At 50.1% G+C, this 24,728-nt stretch overlaps 11 protein-coding genes across 11 annotated transcripts; 6 read left to right on the top strand and 5 right to left on the bottom strand.

The window, feature by feature from the left end:
• Positions 1-2,220: 2,220 nt before the first annotated feature.
• Positions 2,221-2,724, top strand: ARB_06267 (uncharacterized protein; the record flags this gene model as incomplete). The annotated part of the gene is made up of 2 exons (XM_003015909.1): positions 2,221-2,453; positions 2,589-2,724. 2 exons carry the CDS (start codon positions 2,221-2,223, stop codon positions 2,722-2,724), a joined length of 369 nt encoding a protein of 122 aa, XP_003015955.1.
• A 113-nt stretch (positions 2,725-2,837) lies between these two features.
• ARB_06266 (phosphate:H+ symporter) lies at positions 2,838-4,964 on the top strand (the record flags this gene model as incomplete). Its single annotated transcript, XM_003015908.1, has 3 exons — positions 2,838-3,115; positions 3,183-3,350; positions 3,458-4,964. 3 exons carry the CDS (start codon positions 2,838-2,840, stop codon positions 4,962-4,964), a joined length of 1,953 nt encoding a protein of 650 aa, XP_003015954.1.
• A 1,147-nt stretch (positions 4,965-6,111) lies between these two features.
• Positions 6,112-8,099, top strand: ARB_06265 (uncharacterized protein; the record flags this gene model as incomplete). Its single annotated transcript, XM_003015907.1, has 2 exons — positions 6,112-6,639; positions 6,696-8,099. 2 exons carry the CDS (start codon positions 6,112-6,114, stop codon positions 8,097-8,099), a joined length of 1,932 nt encoding a protein of 643 aa, XP_003015953.1.
• Positions 8,100-8,278: 179 nt separating this feature from the next.
• ARB_06264 (acetyltransferase, GNAT family) lies at positions 8,279-9,081 on the bottom strand (the record flags this gene model as incomplete). Its single annotated transcript, XM_003015906.1, has 2 exons — positions 8,279-8,580; positions 8,637-9,081. The coding sequence occupies 2 exons, from the start codon at positions 9,079-9,081 to the stop codon at positions 8,279-8,281; spliced, it is 747 nt and encodes a 248-aa protein (XP_003015952.1).
• Positions 9,082-9,680: 599 nt separating this feature from the next.
• ARB_06263 (DNA damage response protein RcaA) lies at positions 9,681-11,747 on the bottom strand (the record flags this gene model as incomplete). The annotated part of the gene is made up of 4 exons (XM_003015905.1): positions 9,681-10,400; positions 10,454-11,465; positions 11,526-11,645; positions 11,743-11,747. 4 exons carry the CDS (start codon positions 11,745-11,747, stop codon positions 9,681-9,683), a joined length of 1,857 nt encoding a protein of 618 aa, XP_003015951.1.
• A 707-nt stretch (positions 11,748-12,454) lies between these two features.
• On the top strand, positions 12,455-14,344 carry ARB_06262 (uncharacterized protein; the record flags this gene model as incomplete). The annotated part of the gene is made up of 2 exons (XM_003015904.1): positions 12,455-12,610; positions 12,683-14,344. 2 exons carry the CDS (start codon positions 12,455-12,457, stop codon positions 14,342-14,344), a joined length of 1,818 nt encoding a protein of 605 aa, XP_003015950.1.
• Positions 14,345-14,569: 225 nt separating this feature from the next.
• Positions 14,570-16,732, top strand: ARB_06261 (uncharacterized protein; the record flags this gene model as incomplete). The annotated part of the gene is made up of 1 exon (XM_003015903.1): positions 14,570-16,732. The coding sequence occupies one exon, from the start codon at positions 14,570-14,572 to the stop codon at positions 16,730-16,732; it is 2,163 nt and encodes a 720-aa protein (XP_003015949.1).
• An 884-nt stretch (positions 16,733-17,616) lies between these two features.
• On the bottom strand, positions 17,617-19,321 carry ARB_06260 (DnaJ domain protein; the record flags this gene model as incomplete). The annotated part of the gene is made up of 4 exons (XM_003015902.1): positions 17,617-17,760; positions 17,829-19,022; positions 19,111-19,154; positions 19,216-19,321. The coding sequence occupies 4 exons, from the start codon at positions 19,319-19,321 to the stop codon at positions 17,617-17,619; spliced, it is 1,488 nt and encodes a 495-aa protein (XP_003015948.1).
• Positions 19,322-20,255: 934 nt separating this feature from the next.
• ARB_06259 (uncharacterized protein) lies at positions 20,256-21,800 on the bottom strand (the record flags this gene model as incomplete). The annotated part of the gene is made up of 5 exons (XM_003015901.1): positions 20,256-20,574; positions 20,694-20,835; positions 20,934-21,191; positions 21,306-21,486; positions 21,666-21,800. 5 exons carry the CDS (start codon positions 21,798-21,800, stop codon positions 20,256-20,258), a joined length of 1,035 nt encoding a protein of 344 aa, XP_003015947.1.
• Positions 21,801-22,342: 542 nt separating this feature from the next.
• ARB_06258 (uncharacterized protein) lies at positions 22,343-22,805 on the bottom strand (the record flags this gene model as incomplete). The annotated part of the gene is made up of 2 exons (XM_003015900.1): positions 22,343-22,684; positions 22,794-22,805. 2 exons carry the CDS (start codon positions 22,803-22,805, stop codon positions 22,343-22,345), a joined length of 354 nt encoding a protein of 117 aa, XP_003015946.1.
• Positions 22,806-22,925: 120 nt separating this feature from the next.
• On the top strand, positions 22,926-24,492 carry ARB_06257 (uncharacterized protein; the record flags this gene model as incomplete). Its single annotated transcript, XM_003015899.1, has 4 exons — positions 22,926-22,928; positions 23,054-24,070; positions 24,139-24,321; positions 24,385-24,492. The coding sequence occupies 4 exons, from the start codon at positions 22,926-22,928 to the stop codon at positions 24,490-24,492; spliced, it is 1,311 nt and encodes a 436-aa protein (XP_003015945.1).
• Positions 24,493-24,728: the final 236 nt, after the last annotated feature.

Genomic DNA, 24,728 nt, shown 5'->3' with positions numbered 1-24,728 from the left:
TTCCATGTTTCCACACCCCGCTAAGTTGGATCGGGAATTCGCTCGTTGTCCGTTCGTTTGTTCTCGTCCAAATATCTGCCGGAGATAGTATAGTCTAGCTGGGAGATCTATCTCACTGCGAATGGCATCCACCCGGCCGGTCCGTACGCTCAAGCTCAAGCTTAATCTACGGCCCGCCTACCAACCGACACTTTCAGCGGTACCTTGGAGAGCGGAAAATTCTTCGTCTCTGTCCGTCGGTTCCCCGCTTATTGGTGGTTCATGCCTCGGCACGTTCACGGGGCTACGCTACGGGAGATTTCTGACATATAGCCGCTGCATCACGCATAACCAGTCACAACCGCAGTTATTTGGCGCAGACAGAAGGATCAACATGGGTGACAATAATAATAGGGATGCTTCCGCGAGACGCCTGCGGGCGCTAACAGAGCACATCTCTCCTGGCCAACAGCATCAGAGCCGGGCATATAGCCAGGCTGTCACCGGCACTTCTTCCAAGAACCCCAGTATTAATTTCTCCGCGTTATCGAAGCTTCTGCCGCACGATGGGCCTGAGGGGGAAGCGGTATGGTACATTGTCGTGGCCGCAGCGCTGATGGCGTTTCATCAGGAATGGGCAGTGGGTGCGCTGTGGGAACATATCGTGTCTACTCGGAGGTCATCAACTGAAGAGGAGAAAGCACTGATTGCACGACGGATAAGGGAGAGTTGTTTGAAGGCTAGCGTGCTAGTCGGGTTTCCACGGGTAAAAAAAAATAAATTCAAAGCTCCCCCTCCCAGCCAATCCCTGGACAGAAGTGACATTGTGTTTATGCAAGCTAACATGCAAGCGACTCATATCGATACTTTAGGGAATCAACGCTCTCTCATCACTGCATGAGTCCCTGGCCCGGCACACACCCTCGACCCACCGACTTCTCTCCGAGGACAGCTCGTTGCGAAGTCCGGTCGATGGGAAAACGAAGCTGGAGCGGGGGACTGCGTTTTTCTCCCGTCTGTACGCCGGCCACACTGGCAAGATACTGGACAGCATGTCTCGCAGCTCGGGCGGGGACCTGAGCTACTATGCCCTTGCTAGTGTGTACGGGGAGCTTATGGCCGAGACTCGAGTTGTCAATGCAATGGAGACGGTGCTGATGGAGTTTGTCTGCTGTCTGGCGGACGATGTCGCACCGCAGGCTAAGGGGTGCGTCTTCTACCCAATTCTTTTCAACCCCCCCTAGCGTAGTACACACTAACCAAGGCAGACACTTCTTTGGCAGCCGGAACATGGGAGCATCCGGTGCACGGATCAAGGGAGCCGTGAGCATCGTACAGGAGCTGGCAAGGCAGGCTGGTCTGGAAGTGCCCGGAACGGGGCAGGAATACGCCTTTCTGGCAAAGGCTGACTTGTGGTGAATGTGTGCCTTTTTACTCCGGTTCTCCAACCCCTCGCTTACAGATGTATATATGCATATTTATGCTCCGTCTCCGTAAGTGGATAAGAATTTAGTACTTGGCCTTAATCTCTTATTATTATGTATGTATATGGATGGAGGGAGGTCGCGTGCCTCAGCTCGAGATGAGGATGGCTACAGCCGTCCGTGAGACTCCACTGTCCCACCTTTTTGAGTAAGTAGTTAACTTAAGAATATACTTTGTAGGTTCATATGCTTCCTCCCGGAGCCAATGCATGATAGACGCCTCACCCAGCAGGGCGCCGTCCGGAGTGACACCATCACCATTCTTGCTGTCCGAGTCCGCCCTCATCCTATGGTCCCGACTACTATCTGCCTGTCTGCCTATCTACTATCTGCCATCTTCTTCTCCTCCTGCTGTCCTTCTTTCGGCAACTCGACATGCGACCTCCTTCCGCATCCCCACTAGCGCCTTGGCACTTGGCACTTGCATACCAAGCATCTTAGTCATCCCGCTTTAACTTTATCTTTCTTTAACATCACGTGACCCACGTGCGACCCTCCTCGACGCTGACTGGCCAGCCCTGACCAACGACTCCCCCAAAATCAAATCTCGCTCTCTCTCGCCTTCGCCGCCGCCCGCCGGGTGGGTTTTTGGCTGACTTTTCCCTTTTCCTTTTCGGATCTCCCAGGGTTTGCCCTGTCCGGGTGGCCACCGCCTTGGCCCAAACAGTCGCCAGGACAGAGAATTTTCTCGTTGGGCCCCCCCGGGCAGGCAAGGGAGAAGGGGAACCCCATAATAATAGAAGAGAAAAAAGCTGCGATGGAGCCGCTGGAACCTCCGGCCGAGATACAAAAGTCGACCGCATCCCTTCTCTTCTTTCTGTTCTTCTCTGCTTCCCTCCCGCTCGTCGACGCTGCTCTCCCTTTGTTCGACGTTTCGTCCGCCTGGGCCAGGTTCAAGACGCGCAGAGTCCGCCTTGCCGCCGCCACTAGTTACTCCGAGCAGCAGTTGCTCCAGCTGGCCCCGCGAGTCCCTAAGCAAGAAGATCCCCGGTAAGCCCGTCGCATCCTGTCTCTGCCTTGTCGCCCGCGTATCCGACACCACCAGTCAGCGCTGTCAGCCTTCCCTCGTGCGCTCTGCCCTGTCGACCCCCCAGCAGACGCTTATAAGACAGAAGCGCTGCCCAGACGGGACGACTCCCTTGGCTCGCTTCTTCTCGTCCTCCACACCCTCTCACGGCCGCTGAAACAGCTCGACCAAGCATCCACAAGCACCGTCAAGCTTCGTCCAAGAGCTGCTGTCCCTTGCTTCTTCATGCACTGAGTGCTGATATCCACTCCCTAGGCGAACGGCGGTACAGCGACACGCGATCTATATCCCCCGATTATATACTCTAGATGGCCGATTTTGGTCCCAGGGCCCCCCATGGGCCTGACATGACGGGCACCCACGACCCGCTGGTCGACATGCGGCTCCATGAGAAAGAGGCCTTTGACGCCTTTATCCGCCCGGACGACTCGTACACGCCGGAGGGCGTCTACTGGGCCGATCTGCCGCTCATGAAGAAGATCCAGTTCGTCACCTCGGTCGATATGGAGGAGTCCAAGAAGGAGGCTGCTTCGTTTTGGGAGATGTTCAAGAACGACCCCCTGTCTCCTGTTAGTTTCTACTTCAAGAACATGGTCTTGCCTGGTGCTGGTCTCGGTTTGGAAGGGTGAGTTTTGGCTTTCTTTTCTTTTTGTCTAGCCTTTGGAAAATGGCTTTTCTCTAACAGGTGGTAGATATGTGCTCTTTTCAATTGGAAATATTAAACCTCTGTTCCAAAAAGCGTTCCCTGACTGCTGGAAACACGAAAAGACTTGTGATCCTACCTGGCTTGCTGCTGTTGAATACCTGGAAATCTGCGGTATCATCGTTGGTCAGATATTGGTTGGTATTCTCGGTGATTGGTAAGCATAACCCTTTCATCCCTTTCTCACACCACAAATAAATATAACAAAAAAAAAAAAAAATAAATAAATAAATAAATAAAAATCCATAAACTAACAGTAACAAGGATTGGTCGTCGTTGGGGTCTGATTCAAGATGCAGTCATCATGTTGCTCGGTCTCATCATGCTTACTGCTGCCTGGGGTGTCACCCAGAACGGCTGGGTCATCTGCTACGTCTGGTCTCTCTTCTTCTACGGCATTGGTGTCGGCGGCGAATACCCCATGACAGCCACATCTGGAATGGAGAACGCAGTCGGATCAGGCAAAATCTCGACCAAGGAAGATCGTCTCCACCGTGGCCGCAAGGTTACGTCTGCCTTTTTGATGCAGGGATGGGGCCAGTTCTTCAACCAGGCCCTCCTCATTCTTCTGCTGCTCATCTTCCACCACGGCAGCGGAAACCCACCATACTCGACCCTCTCTGCCCAGTGGACCTACCGTGTCTCCTTTGCCATCCCTGCTGTTGGAACCCTCTGGCTCGTCTACTACAGATACTACAAGATGCGCGCGGCAAGCAAACAGCTGGCAATCGCAAAGGCCAAGTCCCGCGTCACCGGCTACGACACAGATTCCCTGCGCCTTACCTTCAAGCACTTCGGTTTCCGCCTACTTGCTACCGCAGGTACATGGTTCGCCAACGACGTCTTCTTCTACGGCAACAAGCTCTTCCAGTCCGAGTTCATCAGTGTCATTTCCCCACACACCACTTCCGTCATGCCCGGATGGCTGTATAACTTGCTTAACGTTGGAGTCTCCCTCTGCGGATACTATCTTGCTTCTTTCCTGATCGACAACAAGCTCTATGGCCGCAAGTGGATGCAGATCATTGGATTCCTGATGGATTTCGTCTTCTTCATCATCCCTGCCTTCCACTTCGAATACTATACCACCCCGGAGCACATCAAGGAGTTCCAGGCCATGTACTTCCTGTCATCCTTCTTCAACCAGTTCGGCCCCAACTCGGTCACCTTCCTTGTAGCCGCCGAGGTCTTCCCCACTCCTATCCGTGCCACCGCCCACGGTTTCGCAGCGGCTATTGGAAAGCTTGGCGCTCTTACCGCAGCCGTGATGTACAACTACATCAGCACAACGCAAAAATTCCACGTCGTCCCCTGGTTCGGTCTCGCCGGTGTCATCCTCACCTACCTCTTCCTCCCTGACACCACCGGTCTCGACCTCAAGGAGCAAGAACGACGATGGTTCTACATCCGCCAGGGTAGAGAATCTGAGTACCACGGTGCTGCTGTCCACCCTAAGCATCTCTCTGTCTACGAGCGATGGACGGGTGTAGGCAAATACTACGACCCCGAAGCCGACTATAAACAGAAAGTCGCTGAGATGCGAGAGGAGTGGGCTGCTGCTCAGGCACGCAAGGCCGATGAGAAGAGCGGCTTTGGTGATGACGACCACCACGACTACGAGCCAGTTCACCATGACGTACACAAGTACTTCGAGCGCACAAGTCCGATGATTTTGGGCCGGGAAAAGAACGTTCCGATGAGCGACCAGCTTCCTCCAGCTCACGACAACAGCAGTGACGACGTTGTTGAGCAACACCCTCATCAGGATTAAAAAAGACCACATTTCTTATATATCTACTGAGGATATATGGATGGATATACCGTTACCCTCTTTTTCTCACATCTATTACATTTAATCTGTCGTCATCGATGTTACGCATGTCTTGTCATACTTCTTGGCTCTGTTCTTTTACATCACCCTAGATACCTCTCCTAAATGCCCTTTTTCATATAACGTTTGCCCTTGATTCGCGCTCAGCCATGTTTATTCCATCGTTTGAGGAGCGATCTCATGCTGTACATATCTCTTAGCATCATACCATCTTAGTTCTGATATTATTGGCACCTTCTGCGCGGGGCTTAAAAGTTTATCCGTTTTTAACTTTAAGGTTAACTTTGATCACCAAAGCTTATATTTTGTTGACATTGGCAAGAGATGCAAAAATAGCAAAACTCCTATTTATTGACATAGCCCTCGTTCTAGTTAACTAATCATCTTCATCTCCTAGCCCAGTATACTTTAGGAAGGTTACAATTCACCCGAAGCACACATACCCCTTGCCTGATTTCAGCCATGTTAACGTCCCAAATACCCCAGAGGAATGACTCCAGGTGTATGAATCTGGCCACCTCGTCCTCATAGAGGAGAATGTAATGGAATTTACAAATACAGTCCGGCTTTCTGTCCAATATAGCGTCAACTTGCTGGTATTGGTGTCCACTCCGGCCCGTGTTAAAGCCGGCGAGTGGCTCCTTAGTTAACTACCTATGTCCTAACTAAATCAGTTGGTTACTCCTGACGCTGACAAGGAAAAAAATCTATATCTGGCATGTTGACAACGTTTTGGCCAGGTGCAAATTGCCATCCTTCAGCATTTTCCAACTCAAACTTCTTGATGGCAAATGCCTCCCATCCAATTGAGTTGGCCCTTTCGCTCTTTAGCTGATATAACCCTCCATGTCGGGTCATCCCACTAATCACCGTTGCTGACTGCGTTCTTTGCCCTTCTATTAGCAGAAGAATAATACCATTGCGTCATGGTCCGGTGATGCTGTGCCATCCCCCGTCTCATGTCTCATGGCTCAATTAGTATGATAGATGAAAGATTTTATTCCCTTCATCATCTTCCTTATTGCCCAAGTTTTAACATAAGGAGAATTCAATACCCAACAAATATATTCCCCTCCAGGTCGTTACAATGAAGATAAAGGCGTTCTCCGGGTTTGTATCCATCTGTTTCCTTCCTCTGGTTGTTTCGCAATCTACTTCGGTGCAAAGTACACCACCGAGTTCCAGCAGTCGCCCAGCGAGCTCCAGCTCCCAGCCTAGCTCTATCCCTTCCAGCACTCCTTCCAATGGGAGCGGAGGAGGAGGAGGAGGGGGTGCCAGTGAAAGCGCAACTGGTAGCACGGGCAGTGCTGGAGGTCCATCGCTCACGTATGCGAGTGATATCGTGGTCCCTGCTACGCCACCAGTGCGCAGCGCTTCATTCGAAAGCCATGGACCATTTACGGGCTTTGCAAGTGTTACCGGAGCACTTACGGCATCTAAAGTACTTGGAACTGCGCTGTCTGGTAAGCCTGCGCCAACGAATGCGACGAGTTATCCATCTGATGGTGAGCTGCATGGTGCACAGCCGGCACCATACTTTCCTGCCGGTGGGTTGGGGACCAACGGGACCGCACCGGTTTATAACGTGCGAAGTGATTACGACTATCAGTCAATTGTACGTTCCACGCATTTTTTTCTCAACAGTTAATGCAAGGCTGACTCCCTATCTAGGCCCTAGCTCTGCATTTGGAATGGATGATATACGACCTCTTCCAAACCGGCGCTTCCCAGTTCAAACCCAAGGACTTCCAGGCCCTGGGTTTAACCCAGTCGGATTATAATTCTATTGCTCTCATGGCAAACCAATCTCAAGGCCATGTCACGCTCCTTAGCAACATCCTCGGTGAATCGGCTCCTGGACCATGCACTCATAACTTCCCCTTTAAAACAGCGTACGAGTTCCTTGACTTTAGTCAAAAGGTAACGGCCGTCGCAGAGTCTACGGTATATAACTTCCTCCCACACCTGGACTCTCGTGAAACTGCAATGTTAGTCCTCCAGCTTGTTGCGACTACTGCACGCCAGCACATGATATTCCGCCAGTTCGAGGCCCTGCAGCCCATGCCTGTATGGTTTGAGACAGGTATCCCCCAATCATGGGGTTGGACCTTGGTGGCACCATTCATCAGCTTGTGTCCTGACGATGCAAGACTTGTATGGAGGAACTTTCCAGCCTTGCAAATTATTGACGGGCCAAACGCAGCCAGAAAGGGGGGTTCGGGCAAGAATGAAACTACAGGCGGCGGGCTTGGAGTAGTAAATTCTACTGCCATTCCATTGGATGAATCGTGCTTGGGCTCTTCGTCTAGCAATGGCACTAGCTCTGGCAGGACTGGAAAGGCGCCTCGTGGCCGCTATGACCGTCAGTACGAGCATGTTGCAGCCGCTAATACTACCGGCAGCGGCGGGGCAAAGCCATCCGGAACTGGCGGAAGTGGAAGCAGTAGTGGAAGCAGTGGTGGTGGTGGCCTCAGCACAGAATGCAGGCCAGGGATCACATCCAACCGGACTAAACCGTTGAGTGAGCCAGGCCGCAAGATCCTCCTTCAATGGGAATCAGCCGGCCGGCCCGTCGGTCCGAATAATAGCTACATCACGAACACCCAGGCAAAGGAACCTGCATTTGTAGCTTGGATAACTCAGTTGAATGTTACCTATACCCCTCTGGAAGTTATGGAAAATGGAGGTAATGGAGGCAGCTCTGGCGGTGGTAACACCACGAGCTCCTCGACTACACTTGAGCCTTCCGTGAGTGCTATCGATACTTCGTCAATTAGGACAGACACAATGGCCATGGCAAAGCCTACTGGTAACGGAGGCTCCTCTAACAGCACTGGCTCACCAAGCAGTGGTGGCGGTGGAGGAGGAGGTTCTTCAAATGGAACCAGCCCTACTAGTAAGATGTTCACCGGTACAACGGTGCAGCCGGACTTTGCGACTTTTGCGGGAGATCCAGCAGTGAATGGAACGGTTTTCATTGCAATTACAGACGAGGATTTGTACCTGACCCCTTTCAATCTGAGTCTAATAGATTCACATGTTGTTGCCGGTCCAGCCATCTACCAGGCAGGCTAAATTTTCGGAAATTCAATTGTTACAAGGGCGTTGGTGGTTTAGGCAACATGAAGTTGGACGTGCTCAGATTGATACCCTTATATAACGGAACGTTGTAATATACCAAAGCAATATTTGTCTATCGGAAGAAATGAATTTAATTTATAATGAGTTTTAACTATCTTTGGGAGTCAAAATATTTACTCCTTGGTAGGCCTAGGCTTGCGCACCATGATGGTGAGTCTTGCCCAATCACCCTGGCCTCCCTCCCCTAGACCTCTACCAGTATACTTGCTGGCGTCAAAATGTAACTTTGCTGATTGTTTTTCAGTTGTCGGAATAACCTCAAACCCACGTCGTTCATAAACAGGGTATCCCCTCTGTGACGCTTCCAGGTATGTCTCTGCCCCATGTTTATCTGCAAGATCGCAGCCCCAGTTCACCAGCAAAGTTCCAGCACCCCGTCGTTCATGTGCAGGGTCAGTAGCCAGCAATGCGAGAACTAGATCGGTCAGAAGAAGCAAACCCAGCATATGTTGTATGGAGTGTAGCACATACCACAATTCTCCCTCCCTTCTTCGCCGAAGAATAGCTTTCGATTATCAAAGAGCTTGCCCATGCAATATCTATATCCCTCCACATTTGCTCCCTCAGGAACAAACATATCTTCACCCGTCTTCATCTGCTCTCTCCATCTCTTTAGCGCCTCGGGACCGCCAACATAGACATTCCACTTCGCAAACGCCAGAATCTCTCCCGTATCATCGTCGACACATTTAAGTAGGTGGAACCCGGGGTCATTTTCCATCTGATAAATCAGTCTCTTTGTCTGAAGTTCTCGTCGTATGGGCTCGGGATATTTTTCATCATGGTCCTGGAAACCACCCGGGTTGCTGATTTCACCACAAGCGCGGAAAAAGCCACTTTGCTTGAGTGCTGTCGATTGAATGTCGAGGATTCGAGGGATGTCCTCGGCAGTTGCGGGGTGGACAGAGAGAGTCATTCCGAGATATCTTAGCCGTAGTTCCGCCGAGTTCTTCGTGCCACAGCCGCAGTGCAATTGGATTTTATAGGAATATAATAGACGACTCTAGGTTGGACTTATTTGATACAGAGATCGTTTGGTATCATTAAGGGAGTGAAAATGCCTGGGGTTGTCATTGGTATTTGTATGGACGTCGGGATGAGAAAATGGATACGAGATCCACCGGCTAAACTAGACAACTGCCACAACTAGTTCTACACAGGTTGACTCGCTCGAGTCGGTGGAAAGGCGTCTTTGACAAATCTTTGACGAGTTTCATCAGGACTAAGCGGGGTTCGTTCCCCTATTCCGCTGGTCTTTGGGTTCGGGATGGCCCGCGTGCAGAGAGCTATGCGACAATGCGAATGCGAATGCGATATCCGACATGTTGCGTGTGCCAATTTGCTGCCTAGTTGACTCATCAGAATTGCTGACATCGACAGGTAAGTCGGCACCATTCTTCACAAATGGTTGTTGTGACAGGTAGGCCTCGTGTTGTACTTCAGATCAGAATTCAGGTTGCATGGTTAGAAGACAGGTGTTCGACGATCACCGCGACTGAATTGGGGATGTTACCCTCATCGCTGGCGTTTCCTTCTGAATCGGAACCGAAGGCCATCATCGCTCTCTTCATCGTCCCTCGACCTCTTCTGTGGCCTTGAGCGTGTGGCGGGGGCTGTAGGTTGGGGAACCTCTAAAGAAGTGGCCATTGATTCTATATTGTTTGATAAGGTCGGACTCCTCTGGCGTTCCGGAGGTGTAGAGCTTGCCCCCCAATAATCGTCCCCAATTCCAAAGTCTTTCTTCTTAGCTTCTTCCAGTGGAACAATGATCGGTCGCCGACGGTGAGCTACTTCGGTGTTGCCTTTTCTTCGGAATTTCTTGAAGTTTTGACGGCCATTCCACCTCTCATCCCATCGACTCTCATCAGTAGGGGTGTTGCGATGTGGCTGCCTGGGTTTGACCTCCATTTCCTCCACGGTGACGAGTTTCTGGATCTGCACAAGGTCCATGCCTTCAACAATGGCCTGGAATGAGATCGCATCCTCTTGTCGACGAGCTGTCGCGGCTTCGTCGACTTCTTCACGCCGCTGCCGGGCAGCTTCTTTCAGATCGAGCTTCGGCTTCTTGGCCTTTTGCGGTTGCGGTGCTACCTGTTTTGTCTCCAGCGGCCTTTTGATTCCTCGTTGCTTCATCGCAGCAGTTCCTGGTAGGAGGTTTATTACGGTGTCATCTCCTTCCCCTTCAGATGGAACACTTGAGGGGACCCTTTCATGTAGCGAGTCTGGGATAATATTCTAGCCAAAAAATAAGCATAGCTCAAACAACCTTTTTCTAGAGGCAAACCTACTGGTGCATCTTCTTCTCCCTCGCCATCATCCTCAAGCTGGTAAACGGGTATTGACTCCATGTCAAACCCATCATCAAAATCCTTGAACTTTGGAACGTACCCTTTCGATTTATTCCGTTTGAGCACCCGGGCTTCCTTTTGGCTATCCTCAACGAGGACAGTAGTACTTGGACCAGACGACATCTCTTGTATTTGATCCGGATCCGTATTTGGAACTGTGGCAGGCGGAGTAGATTGTACGTCACCCCGCTTCTCGTATCGTCGATATAGCTGTGAGGCATTGTTCCTTAGAATTGCATCTAAGAAATCACTAGCTTCCACGGGTTGTTGACCTGTCAACTCGGCCACTTTATTTTCCATGGCAATGGACCACTCTTCGTGACCCTTGATGGAGAACTGCATAAACAATACTCCTCCAGTGCCATCTTGCTCGCATGCGAGTCCCTTAACACCCGCAGCTTTGTTTAAAAAATCCACAACATCCTCGGCCTTTGTCTTCCCGGGTTCAACCTCATAAAACAATGCTTTTCCATGGCCATTTGATATAGGGCCCTGGAGGTCCTCAAATCGTTTTTTGTCACTAAAGACGAAAGTATAGCCTTCAAATACGTTTATTCGATCTGAATTCGGTTTATATGCACTGTCAGGTAGTTCGGTAGGCGCATTTCCGCGGGGAGGGAGGTCTTCGGTAGGGTCCGGCCATGCATTATCAAAATCTTCCTCCAGAGGAGAAAGAGATTCTTCACGCTCTACATTTTTGGGGGATGCAGCATATCTTATGCGTTCGATAAAAGAGTCTTGGACCAGGTAACACCCGTTTATGAGAGCCTGGAGTCCCTTGGCAGTGTTGCGTTTGCTTTGAACCACATGGGTAGTCTTCCCAACAACATATGGGATAACCGTCTTTATATCTAGCTCCTCCAGCTGTGAACGAGCGTGTGCCAGTGGATCTTTCGCCTTTAACTGCTTTGTTGGAAACGAAAAACTCAGGACAATGGGACACCATTTTACTCTGCAGCTCAGTTAGAAGAGTGTTCTCATGATCTTTTCAGTGAGGGAGTTCTCGCCGTACCGGAGGACGGAAGGATACCGCCCAAGAGATAGTTTATATTCATCTCTGCTGCCAAGTTCTTTGCTCTCTCCAGTTATAAGTGTTCCGTCGAGAGTGGTTCCCCACCTGGAGCCTGCATCGCTAATAATCAACTTCGATCTTGTGTGTATATGTGACTGAAATCAAAACAAAAGTTAGCTTTGAAAATGAGAATCATCTGTACATTGCAAAAACGAACCCCATCTCCCGGTTTCACTTTTCCGACTTCAATTATAAGGTGCTTCCGTGATATCGTACGATTATCAATTGTATGTGTTACTGGCAGTGAAACAGTAAATTAGCACTACAGTAGGCGAAAGAGATTCAGACATAGCAAGAACTCACTGCCGTCTTGTTGAACCCGACCAAACAAGTATTTTTTACCTGGTTTCAGCCATATCCGTTTGCCTAACAGCCGTCATAAGTTAGCTATGTTCAATGAAAATCGAAGAACCGCCCGATGAGGTGCCAGTCAAACCTTGTAGGAAATCTCCGTCGGACGAGAGTATCCACATAATTTATGCCTCGTGGAAGCTCAGTGACAATCATCGATAAATAATTTCGATCGAGAAGATCTCGGAGCAGCTCTCAACGGCCAAACGGCTTCTTATCTATCAAATTGCAGCTTTCGCATTTGATCTATCAGAAAACGCGTGACAAACGCGATATCACGTGCTAATATGAGGATTAAAGTTATTCCTCTGATGATATAAGCAGAAATATTGATTAATAATCAATCGGAAATTGAGGCTGAACTTTAAAGAGCGACGTCTTCTCGTCTCTGTCACCATCTTTCCCGCTCTTCCTTGCCAGTCAAGGAGTTGGAAGTCGGTGTGCATAGTGCGCCATGGGCGGTGCAACTTTGGAATAATGTTTTGGAAGTGGCAGAAGCTAGCTACAGCCATGGAAAAATGTCCACAAATTCGGAATCGAAAGCCAAAGGGGGGATACAGACGAATGGTGAAGATAAGGCAACGGAGGGCAGCGAGCACGATGACACCCTGAAATACCAGCTGCTCGGGCCGTCTCTGACCAAGGCAGGCCAGGATAAGGTAGACCAGCAAAAAGTACGTGCAATATACCCCCAAACCAATATTTATTATTCAACGGAGTGTTCAATACTTATTATCCCACGTTAGGTATCGGAGATTATATACAACGCCTCGAAGGGGTCGAAATTCTTCAACCACGAAAGGGCTCGGGATCAACTATTAACAGAAAAGATTCAGAAGATATTAGCACACAAGGAAAAACTGGAGAAACAAGACCTGTCCCACAGCATCCGCCTGGCCGATGAATATATCGCGGACCTTGAGTTACGCCGTGATTTGTCGCAGTCCATCGTGCATATTGATTGTGATGCTTTCTTTGCTGCTGTGGAAGAGCTAGACCGGCCCGAGTTGCGGGATGTGCCTATGGCTGTCGGTAAAGGCGTCTTGACGACCTGCAACTACCATGCTAGAAAGTTTGGGTGTCGGAGTGGCATGGCCAGCTTTGTGGCCAAGAAGCTGTGCCCCGAGTTGATCTGCATACCCCAGAATTACGAGAAATACACCGCAAAGGCCCGAGAGATTCGAGCAATTTTGGCTAACTATGATCCGGAATTTGAGAGCGCTAGTGTTGATGAAGCGTATCTTAATATTACCCAATATTGTGCAGCTAATAATGTTGACCCTCAGGCGGCTGTACAGCAGTTACGCGGTGAAGTTTTCGCCCAAACAGGGGTAACAGTGTCCGCCGGGATTGCAGCCAATGCCAAAATCGCAAAGATATCATCCAATTGGAATAAACCGAATGGTCAATTCTATGTACCAAGCGAGCGGGCTGCAATCATGGAATTTATGACCAAAATTCCAGTTCGCAAAGTAAACGGTGTTGGTCGAGTATTCGAGCGTGAACTCGGTGCAATAGGAATAACAACATGTGGTGACATTTATCAGTATCGTGGTATGCTGAGTCAACTCTTCGGACAAAAGGCATTCTGTTTCCTGATGCAGTGTTATTTGGGTCTCGGGAGAACCCGAATCCAGCCCGCAGGCACATTCCCGAGGAAAAGCATTGGAACAGAACACACCTTCGCAGATTTGAGTGATTTCCACGAACTGCAGGAGAAACTGAGGTGGACGGCGTCTGCGCTTGAGAAAGACTTACGAGCCGCAGAAACAAAAGGCCGTACTCTGGTGTTGAAAGTAAAGCTTCACACATTTGAAGTGCTCTCCCGGCAGACTGTGGCTCCCAAACCGCTCCTGGTGGCTGATGATCTCTACAAATATTCTCTACCGTTGCTGACGAAATTGCACAAGGAACGGCCGCAGATGAAAATCCGTCTAATGGGCCTTCGTTGTGCAAATCTGGTCAGCACTAAGAAGGGCACGTTTAACTTCTTTAACAGGAGCGATTCTGGACAGACAGTAGCCCCTAGATCAGAGGCTAGCAACGAAGCCATCTCATCAACGGAGGAGGAATTCGAAGCTGCAGCCTCCCAGGAGCGGATGGATGACATGGAGTGCCTGGAAAGCCTCAGCCAAGAACTGGAATCAAGTCACAAAACACGGCAAGCCGCCCAAGAGGAGCCGAAGACAGTCAAGCTGGACAAATGGCCCTGTCCGATATGCTCGATCCCACAGCCTCCCGACCATGCACAATTCAACCAGCATGTTGACTATTGCCTCTCGCGGGAGACCATCAAGGAGGCCGTTCAGGGCACACTGGGGCCCGAGGACAGTCCGTCCCTGCAGGTAAACAAGAGGAAGGCTGCTGCCCTTGAGCCCGGCGCTCGCAAACGCCCGTTTTTCAACTAGTATTTTAATTGCACTTTTACTAGCAGTGCCCCGCCGTGGCCCCGGAAGAAGTAAATAACAATATTAACAACGGATCAGTCCACCAGGCAGCCCTGATGTAATTTATATATTTGGATCCCGACCGACAAGTAGATAACACTGATTCTCGTAGCCAAAGAAACGATGATGCAGAATATATTTGGGTGGGCCTCGGCGCTAGATCCGTTTAGCCTGCGTTATGGCTCAATGACGAAAAAACAACGGGGAGATTTCTTTGGCCCGCGAGCAAAAGGGCGTCTGACCGCAAACAACGACGCCGGCACCATCGACAACAACAACAATAACAATAACAACAACAACCACCAGCGGCCTCGAGGAGCCGCCCTGTCGGTGACTGACGAGTCCAAGGACCAACTGGAGCGCGTGGCTAGGATATCTCCCCGTTCTCTTGGGTGTAGCCATTACGAATGTCGCCCCGTTTTGCCCTTCGATATGCCCAACTTGCACGCTTTGTTTATCTCCCCGTTGATCACGATGTCTCTGCCAGATAAACAAAACAACAGCATGGCAAGCAAACCGTTTGTCCCGCAGGCCGGCTCTGGCTACAGGAATTCCAAGTCCCCGTTGACGCCAAAGCTTGCCGGCTTCAATTCTCACCTACCTCGAAAACTCGCCCATTTTGACTCTCCGAGCCCGAATCACACCCGCACCCCTGAAGCCTCGACGCCCAAACAATCCGCCATCCATAACACGAATATAACACCAAGATCGGGTCAGAGAAAGGCGAGAAAGGATGGGAATCCGTCTCCGGCTGCAACCACCCCTCCTCCGGGCCATCTGGCTCCCCGTCTGGCAAGCCAAAAGAGCTCAAGGGGTAGCAACCCTAACGAGGCATCGCCCACCCCCCAAGAGCAACACGCCGGTTCGAACCTAAGAGTTTCGAGAGCAAAGAGCATGAGCAATGAACCTTATGGATATCTACCAAATAACCGGCCAGCGTCATCGTGTGGTAGCTCTGTTGGGGCTCCGAAGTTCTTCCACGCAGATGATGCCCGCTCACCGACATCTTCAGGATACGACACAGAATCAAAACCACAACCTCAATCGAATCCCCATCTAGCCCCAAAGTCTTTTATCTACGCAGATGGCCGTACCGAAGACTCTACAAATGCTGCCGACCCTTCCTATAAGCAACAGGCACCAGTCAAGAAGCCGGTGCTGGCACAGTCTACCCCTATAAAATCTCCAGTGTCTCCTCGACTCCAGGAAACGTCTCCTTCTGGGCCACAAGTTAAACAATTCACGGGCAATGCAACCGAACAGCACATATTTAGCCCGAAACTCGCGCCGGCACAAGAAAAAACATTTCCTCAGATACCTAATACCACCAGCCGTAATGACCAGACGCCCGAGAACCCTGGCAGGTTCGGCCATATGAAATCCACCAGCTGCGACTCGACACATACTGCGGGCCGAAAGCACTCGTTTTTGGCTAGCCCTCTAATCCACCGTCCTACACTCTCGCAGGATAGTACATCCCAGTCAGCGAGTGATTTGATAGACCCATACCCGAAAGCTTCACATAATCGATCGCCTTCCTCAGGGGAAATATCACATAATCTTCTCCCACGAGCGCCGAGCCCGTCCAAAGATGACGGGAACGTACTACAGAGAATGAACGAGCTAGCGGCCAATGCCAGGCGAGAAAGAAAAGTACTGGACCTCGAAATCAGTAACTCGTCTCTATTAGCTATAAACCGTGCTCTGGAACGAGAAATGCGGAAACAGAACGCTGAGCTCCGTCGTTTCCGTCGACTAAGCCGCTCCGGCCGGCTATCGATGACATCCGCTCGCCGTTCTGTTTCCGGGGGTGGGCTCTCGATAGTCAGTGAAGCAGATGGAGACGATACGGATAGCTATTCCTATTCCCGTATGTCACCTGCCTGCTCAGCTGACGAGCTAACAGATGACGAGGTCGACCCGTCAAGCTCAGAGGAAGACAACATGAGCTCCGGCCGTACGGCAGAACATGACGAGAAACACCGAGCTAAAGATGAAAGCAGACTACTTCTCGACCTCAAAAGACATCAACAGCTACTTATTGACAGCCAGAAGATGAATCAGAGCATCAAACGCTGCGTTGGCTGGACAGAGAATCTCATATCAGAAGCCAAGAAAGCCCTGGAATATAGCGTCCATGTGAGCGACGTTGAGGTCGGTGGTCGTGTTCTTGGCCCCGATGACTTTGATGGCGATTATTTCAAGAATACCCGAGGTTTACTGAGTCCCTCGATGAATATATCTTGCTCGGATATACCGTCGTTCGAAGGGCATGAGGCCATCGAATCACCTCCCTCTATACCCAATAGAGATTCAACCGATCTGCCATCGTCCACTGGAGAGCGATAACACCCACCCCCCGATATGATATCTTGGTTCATGATCAGCTTCTAACCCTTACTTTTTTCATTTGTCATATGTACTAGATGTATATATTACATGACTTGTTTATTGCATTTCCCATTTATCAGAGCGCTTACTCCTTTTTATCCCTTAAAATACTCATAGTCTTGCCTGGTTTATGGTTGGGGATCCTTCTATTATAAAGCGACTGGAGTTGGTTGGCTGGTTCTTTTTACACATATACACGATATCCCCCGAACTTGACCTGCCCTATTTACTACCCCTTTCCTTTCTCTATCACGTTACTAGCTGGTAACATCTTTTGCATATATCCTTTTGGCATACACGCTGCTAACATGGCGGAGGCTGGAAGACCAGCAATTTACTTCCTATCCATTTCCCCTATGCGTTGCTTCTAATCCCCCGGAACGGTTCCCACTATACATTGTATGATACCCCCTTATTTGTGCCTCGCTTCCCTTACGAGTTTTACCAAACTGACGTTCTTAATCTCATGGCAAGTTGTGTATTGAGTTTTGTTGTACCAATATGTACAAAATCGTCCATAAATGCATAACTCTTTTCGAGCTGATGAATAGGCTACCAATTTAACAGCCATTTGCATACAATGTCAGAATATACTTTATCTCCGAGAAATTAGCAGAAAAGGCAAAGGAAGGGAAAACGAACACATTATCTATTTACGAGCGTGTAAGAGAGGGGGGAATATGAAAAAGGAGGAACAACAACCTCGTTAAGGGTGTGAAGCAAAGGTGCCGAACAAACAATCAAGCAAGCAAACAAAACACGCAAGTAAGCAATGGTGAATAAGTTGCTCTCTAAAAAAAATTAACGGAAGATCATAAGTGGGTGGGTTTTTATGTAAGTGATTATTTCTCGGTGCTGCTGGGGTTTGGTGTAGACTGTTTTGCTGCTGAAGCTGATTTCTTCTTATCGTCTTTCTTCGCCATGCTGTCGGCCATAAGCTCTTCGAAGGCCATGTACTCTCCCTCTTCGTTGGGATCACGTTCAGCCTGTATTGTAAAATGGTTAGCTATGCAACGGCTTCACATCAGCATGGAAATATCTGCGGAGAACATACCTGCTGGAAGTATTTCCCGATAATAACCAGAGCCTGGGCGCGCTCTACCCGCTTCTCAAGACGGATAGCCTTGTCGTTCAGTATCTGGTCGCAGACTTCACGCAAGACACTCTGGATCTCAAACTTGCTTCCTCTCCAGGCGGCAGCGAGGATCTTTCCAGTGACTTTCTTCTCATACTCAGCCTTCTTCTCATCAGTCCAGTCCTCACCACCTTTTTCTTCGAGCTTGGCCATCTCCTCCATGGTCATCTGGGCATCTAGCGCGGTCGAGATGGTAGTCCATGTCTCCCTGGCCAGGTTACCCTTATCCTTTAGTCTTGAGAAGAACCCTGATATGCCGAGGAATTTCTGTGACTTGAGGAAGGACGTTCCCTTGGAGTTATATGTGCTTCCGATAGCGTGTAAGATTTCCAGACCAAAGGACTCCATCTTCAAGTTCTCGACTTCCAGTCTGATCTTTTCCTGGAATGCGGCGGTGACGTCAGGGCCCTTGTCGGTCTCGGTCCAAACGCTGAGTCGATCAACTAGTTTGCGCGCAAGGGTGTTGACTCGTTCTTCACGTTGCTTCTTCCTTTCTAGCTCGAATGCAGCCAGCTGTTCCCGCTGTTCCTTAGAGAGTCCCTTCTTCTTCTCCTTCTTCCGCAGCTCTTTCTCCTCTGGTGATAAGCCCTCTGCCTGCATTCTAGCCTCTTCCTCGGATTTATCCATGATTGCCTGCTGTCCCCAGTTCCGTCGCGGGGTGCTGGTACCGGAAGCAGCCTCACTTGCTCCGGCAGTTCCCTCCTTCTTAGCTTCATCGTCCTCAGCGACGGTAGCACCGGGAGCAGCGGTTGTAGTCGTCTCACCAGACTGCGGCTTCGCCGGGTCCTTCACGTTTAGTTTGGCGTCTGTTTCCTTTGCGAGTTCTTCGTCTTCTTCCATCTGTTGCATGGTAATGTCCATTGTCTTGGTGAGGTCCTTCATCAGTGATATCTCGCCTATCCAGTCAACGAAGGCTTCACCACCGAAAATCATGCTAAACAGCTCCGCAGGATCCTCTGTAGAGAGTATCTCCGTTAGTCCTTCAATGACCGAGTCCAAGACGGAGGAGAACACCTTACCAAAGCCACCACCTGGGACCGCCTTGTCCTTTCCGAACTTGTCATACTGTTTTCGTAGAGTCTCATCACTCAGTACTTGATAGGCTTCTCCGATCTGTTAGAAACTCCCCAGAGACCAGTCAGTAATTGTGCCAATAATGATGGGGTATCCCGTCTAGCTAGCGTAATGAGGAGAGAATTACAGCTTGAAATCTGCTATGTGCTGTCTCGTCGTCGGGGTTCTTGTCTATGGCGGTGGGGTTAGCAGTGAACCGCAATGCCTCAGCGGAGGACAAGTCAGCACCAACCTGGATGGGTTGTAATGGCCAGTTTCCTGTAGGCCTTCTTGATTTCGAGCAGAGTAGCCGTGGGAGGCACTCCCAGGGCGTCGTAGTATGTAGTGTCTACCACCATCTTTGCGGGCTGGCGATGTCAAAGTCCCCCTGGACAGGCTTAGGAGGGGCAGGTCAAAGCTGAGCGAGGCAGCAACCGGCGAAATCGGAGTCCAGCAGCAACAGCTCTGTATCGGTTATCAAGAAGAGAAAAAAGCAGCGACGGTCTATATTGGCTGGAATGCGCTCTATGCTGCGACGTTGAACTGGCGAAATAATAGCAGAAGTGAGAATCGAGAGCGATGAAGAAGAGCAAGCTCGGTCCGCTGCTTTTTTATGTGATCGTCATCGTCGCCAGAAAGCACCCGAAATAAGGTTTTTCCTTCACAGCTGATTTCTAACTATGGGCGCAATTTTGTTTCTCCCCCCCTTTTTTTTATCTCCGACAACATCGAGAGCAGGACGGGCCAGGCCAAAGGAGTCACAGCCACAGATGACGAGGAGGGAGATGCCCTTTGCTTTGTTCAACGGCTACGCATAAGGGACGGGCCAGCTGCGAACAAGCTGAGCAGTCTCACAGCCACTTGCTTTACTTCCGTGCTTCCGTGTGTCTCCTGTCACTGCCTCTGTGGCGTGGGGCATCACAGCCTCGGCGTGCGTAGGAAGGAAGGCCTCGAGAATCGCCTGCTATCTAGCATTCTAAGGGGCAGTATCACCAGAGAATAAAGGAAAAGAGCTTCTCGGGTGCAAGATATCCTCTCTCGCTTGGGACGCCAAAAAGGAGGAAAAAAAAAAAAAAAAAAAAGGTACCCGTTAAGTGCCTATCTAAAGAAGGGGTCATGTCTATTATAACCCTTCCGCTGAAGTATTACCGATTAACAGTGGACGATATCTGATTTCCCTGGGCTCATGAACTGTAAGAACAATCTAACCTGTCTTGCGAGATAGATGTATGGGTGTGTGTTGTATGAATTTGGTATATGAAAAAGATGAGAGAGGGAGGGCAACCCCTTCTTTTAAGCCCATCGCAGGGAGAAGATCTCGGCTCCGCCTCTTGACAAGGCAACTTCCACACTACCATCTTCATTCTTGATTGACTTTTCTATGGTCTCTCCTTTTCTCTCGAGAATGATCTTTCCTGCCTCTGGCTCGGGCAGCTTGTAGAACCGTCTGCCGGACCGGCTAAGGAACCCTTCTAGTCGCTCCTGGGTGACGGCAGACTCCTGTATGATACCACGCTCGGTGGCGTCCTCCAGGGCAAGGAGGACGTACTGTGTTGCGTTACGGCTGGGTGAAAACACCAGCTGCTGGCTTTGGTTGGTCCTTGGCTGATCTCTGATGCGGAGCGCTATCAGTGCCTCTATAAAAGAAAGGATTGTTTAGCGTTTCGGCCCTTGATCCCGGATTTAGGGATGCGGGAGTGAAGGGTGAGTATATATAAAATGGAAACCTACAGGAAGAACTTTGAATCACCGCTGCAGATGGCCCTGATGAGGGCATCTCGGTCTGCGGGAGTCTTGGCAATCGGCTTGCAGAAAGCCAAGGGATCAACGGTGTCATCTACTGTGAGGTACAGATGATGGGCAGTGATGGTAGCTATAATACGTTGACGTCAGTACTCAATCATATTATTACGTGGGGTATATATATATATATATATATATATCATAGAATGGGGGTATATGTAAGCGTACCGGCAACCGTTGGCCCGCAGGAACGAACGGTCTCGACGGCGGCAGAAGTGGTACAGTGCTCAAGTACTATTCTTAGCTTTGGGAATCTCTCGTTGATGCCTTTCAAGGTTGGCAGAAAGGCCTCTTCTGCATTCATCACATCAACGTCCGGCACTTCACCGTGCAAATTGAGTACCATGTCATGTTCCTGCATGGCCTCGAACACGGGATAGAAGTCTTCCAGACTAGTGACGCCCGCAGCCGAATTGGTAGTCACTCCTAGAAATAGATTAATTAGCACGACGAGAGAGTTAAAAGAGGGTGTGTGTGGGTAAGCCGGCCAACTAGCTAGCTAATCAGCTTGTTCTGTTGTGGTGTGTTTTTTTAGATTACCTTGCGGGTAGACCTTGACGCCAGTGATACCGGCAGCCGCGGCCTCCTTGATCACGTCCGGAGTAATGGAGTCATGCAGGTACAAGGACATGAGGTAGTGGACATCTGGCTCGATCTCTTGGAGTTTGTTCCTGTACTCTACTGCCTGGGCTACCGTTGTAACGGGCGGCTGAAGGTTTGGCTATAGTTAAACAAGTCAGAGCCGTTGAACCAGATATATCCAGAACGAAGTGATATCTGTGTATCATGCTATCATGTATCCAGCCCGGAAGGTAGGTAAGCATGTAAGAGAGAGAGAGAGAAGACGAGAGAGGCGAAGGACAGCAGAGATTACGGCGTAAGAATTGATTTCATGCATACCATCACAAAGACAGTATCAACCCCTCCCTTTCGAATGTAGGGTGTAACTAACTGCATCATGGCATCCTGACGGAGGTGGACATGCATGTCGGCCGCAGCCGGCAGCTCCAGACGAGGCAGAGTCCTCAACCGCATCGTCAGGCAGAATCAAACGAACGTCTTCCCCGCGGGCTGGTATCTGGGCTTTTCTGCAAACCTGTCAGGAAGCTTAAAAAAGAAGAAAAGAAAGCCGCCTATCCTTTCTGCGATCCTTGACAGGCCCGAAAGTGGGATGTTTTCTTGGGTTTCGATGGAGGAGGCGGTCGGAACGGAAAAAAGGTCGTCACGTGAAGGGGCCTCCCGTAGAAGTAGCTTGAAGTCGACGGTCAAGCAGATATCGAAGGGACATAAAAAAGCGCCAAAAAAAAAAGAGACTGGGATGGGCTGTCAGGGTGCTATTTATGTCTGGGGATGCCATTGACCAGCGGTGATGGCCCTGTGGCAGTTAGTTAGCATCGCCAGCTGGCTACCTACATTGACATGGACAAGTGACGGTCACAGTCACAGTGACGGCGGCCGGCTACAGGCAGGTTTGCTTTAGCTGCTGGAAGACCACTGCAGCCATCCATCCACTGCTGGCCTCTGGATGCCGTCTCTCTCATCCCCCTTGCCACCGTCACCGTCGCCCGCCTGGCTAACTACATCCATTGTTTGATCTTCTCTCTGCAACGCCCGAAAGAAAAGCTGCTTTCTTCTTCTTCTTCTTCTTCTTGCTTTCTTGCTTTCTTGCTTTCTTGCTTTGCTTTGGCTTGCTTGATGGCACTGCTGACTAAGCCCTCCCACAAAGGGGAGGCCCAAAAGCTTACTTTTCCTCTTTTCCTCTCTTTCTCCTTTTTATTTTTCTTCCTTTTCTTTCTCCTGCATAAAAGAAAACCAACAACAACAACATCACCATCACCATCACCAACGCCAGCAACCTCCCGACGCTCCGTCGCCCTCCTCCACCGCCGTCCTCGACCCCAATTCTCCCTCTTCTCTCCCTGTATCTATCATTTTCTTCTCCATATCCTCGTCTTCTGAGTCTGTATACTTGTAATTGGCCGTCCTGCAGGCCTCTCTTTGAGCTGGTCCTCGAGCTTCCCTCGTTACCTTTTTTTTCATGCTCCATATCCTTCTATTCACTTGCCACACAGAAGAAGCCCCTGCATAAGCCGCCGCAATGAAGGCAACAGAGATTGTCTACTACCTCTGCCACCCCCAGGAGCTCAGAGCTATCATCCAATGGTGTGTACTAACCCGCGCGCATACCCTGCCAGGCTGCATCGCTTGCTGACCGCAGCCACCATAATGGGATATAAAAAAAAAGGACTACGTACCACGAGCCTGTACATACAAGAGACCCTTCCAAGGAAACAGAGACGGAGAAGAAGTGCTATGAGTTCCTCAAGCTTACCAGCAGAAGTTTCTCTGCTGTCATCATGGAGCTCCATCCCGAGCTTCTGATGCCCGTATGTCTGTTTTATCTCATCCTTCGTGGCCTGGACACGGTCGAGGACGACACGTCGATACCTCTGGAGACCAAGGAGCCCATACTGCGCGGTTTCAAGGACATTCTTGAAGAAGATGGCTGGACCTTCACGGGGAACCGTCCGGAGGAGAAGGACCGGGAGCTGCTGGTTCAGTTCCACAATGTCATCACGGAATTCAAGAAGATCAAGCCAGCCTACAAGGTTATCATCAAAGATATAACCGAGAAGATGGGCAATGGCATGGCAGACTACATCAGACGCGGCCAAGAGGACGACGAAATAGTCAAGACCATTGAAGACTACGACCTCTACTGCTACTATGTGGCCGGTCTGGTGGGTGAGGGCCTCACCCGCTTGTTTGTCGAGGCCGGCTTTGCGCGGCCGGAGCTGTTGGAGCGTCCGGAGTTGTTCATCTCCATGGGGCGATTCCTGCAGAAGACGAACATCATTCGTGACGTGCGTGAAGACCACGATGACAAGCGTCGTTTCTGGCCCCGCGAGATCTGGTCGAGACACGTCAAGGAGTTCAGTGACCTTTTCAAGCCCGAGTTCCGCCCGCAGGCCCTTAACTGTAACGCTGACATGATTCTCAATGCCCTCTCACATGTAGAGGACTGTATATACTATCTCTCCGCGCTCCGGGAGCAGAGTGTGTTCAACTTCTGCTGCATCCCGCAGACCATGGCCATCTCGACTCTGGAGCTCTGTTTCCGCAACGGCACCATGTTTGAGCGGAACATCAAGATAACCAAGGGCACTGCCTGTCGGCTCATGATAGATTCTACGCAGAACGTGCGAGTTGCCTGTGACGTGTTCCGTCGCTATGCTCGGGCCATTCACCAGAAGAACACCTCCAAGGATCCAAACTTCCTCAAGATCAGCATGGCCTGCGGACATGTTAGTTCTGCCCCCCACCTCTTTTTAATTTCATGCGAATATCTGCTAATTGACATAAACTATCACAGGTCGAAAAGGTCGTTGAGCGTATTTTCCCCTCGCAGTCGCCGGAAGCGGCTGCTCGAAGACTAACCAATGAGAAATCCCCCGAGCAGCTGGCACAAGACGAAGCCGACGCCGAAGCAAAGAAAGATACCATGTATATAATGCTCACCATCTTCGGCGTCCTGCTCTTCGTCACTATAACAATGGTACGTGTTAACTATTCATTCCACTAACAACAACCCGATGAACTAACTAACTCTTTTTTCTAGTTCTTCGTTGCTTGGTTGTTTGGTGCCAGGTTCGACCTCGCAATCGAAGAGTTCAAAAAGGGAAAGCTTATGCCCGGCCCTGCCCAAACCCACGGTGGTGAGCTCTAAAAGTCACGCCAGCTTCTTTCACGCATTTACGACTCGACCTACTTCTTCTTCGGCTTCCCTCCCCCTTTTTTCCCATTGCTCGACCCTCAACCCTTTTTGCATCTACGAAACCATTCTACTGTATGATAACAACTACCCCTTTGACGTCTATACTAATAATGTAATATTCCATGGAGGTCTTTTCTACCCTCCATTCCTCGCTCCTTTTTCTCTTTTTTCTATCTTACTCTTCTTCT

Source organism: Trichophyton benhamiae (assembly GCF_000151125.1).
Source record: "Trichophyton benhamiae CBS 112371 chromosome Unknown Abenha-G-c-322p01.r1, whole genome shotgun sequence".
In the NCBI taxonomy this organism is placed as follows: Eukaryota; Fungi; Ascomycota; class Eurotiomycetes; order Onygenales; family Arthrodermataceae; genus Trichophyton; species Trichophyton benhamiae.
Note: the sequence above shows the minus strand (reverse complement) of the source record. Positions and strands in the feature narration are given on the sequence as shown.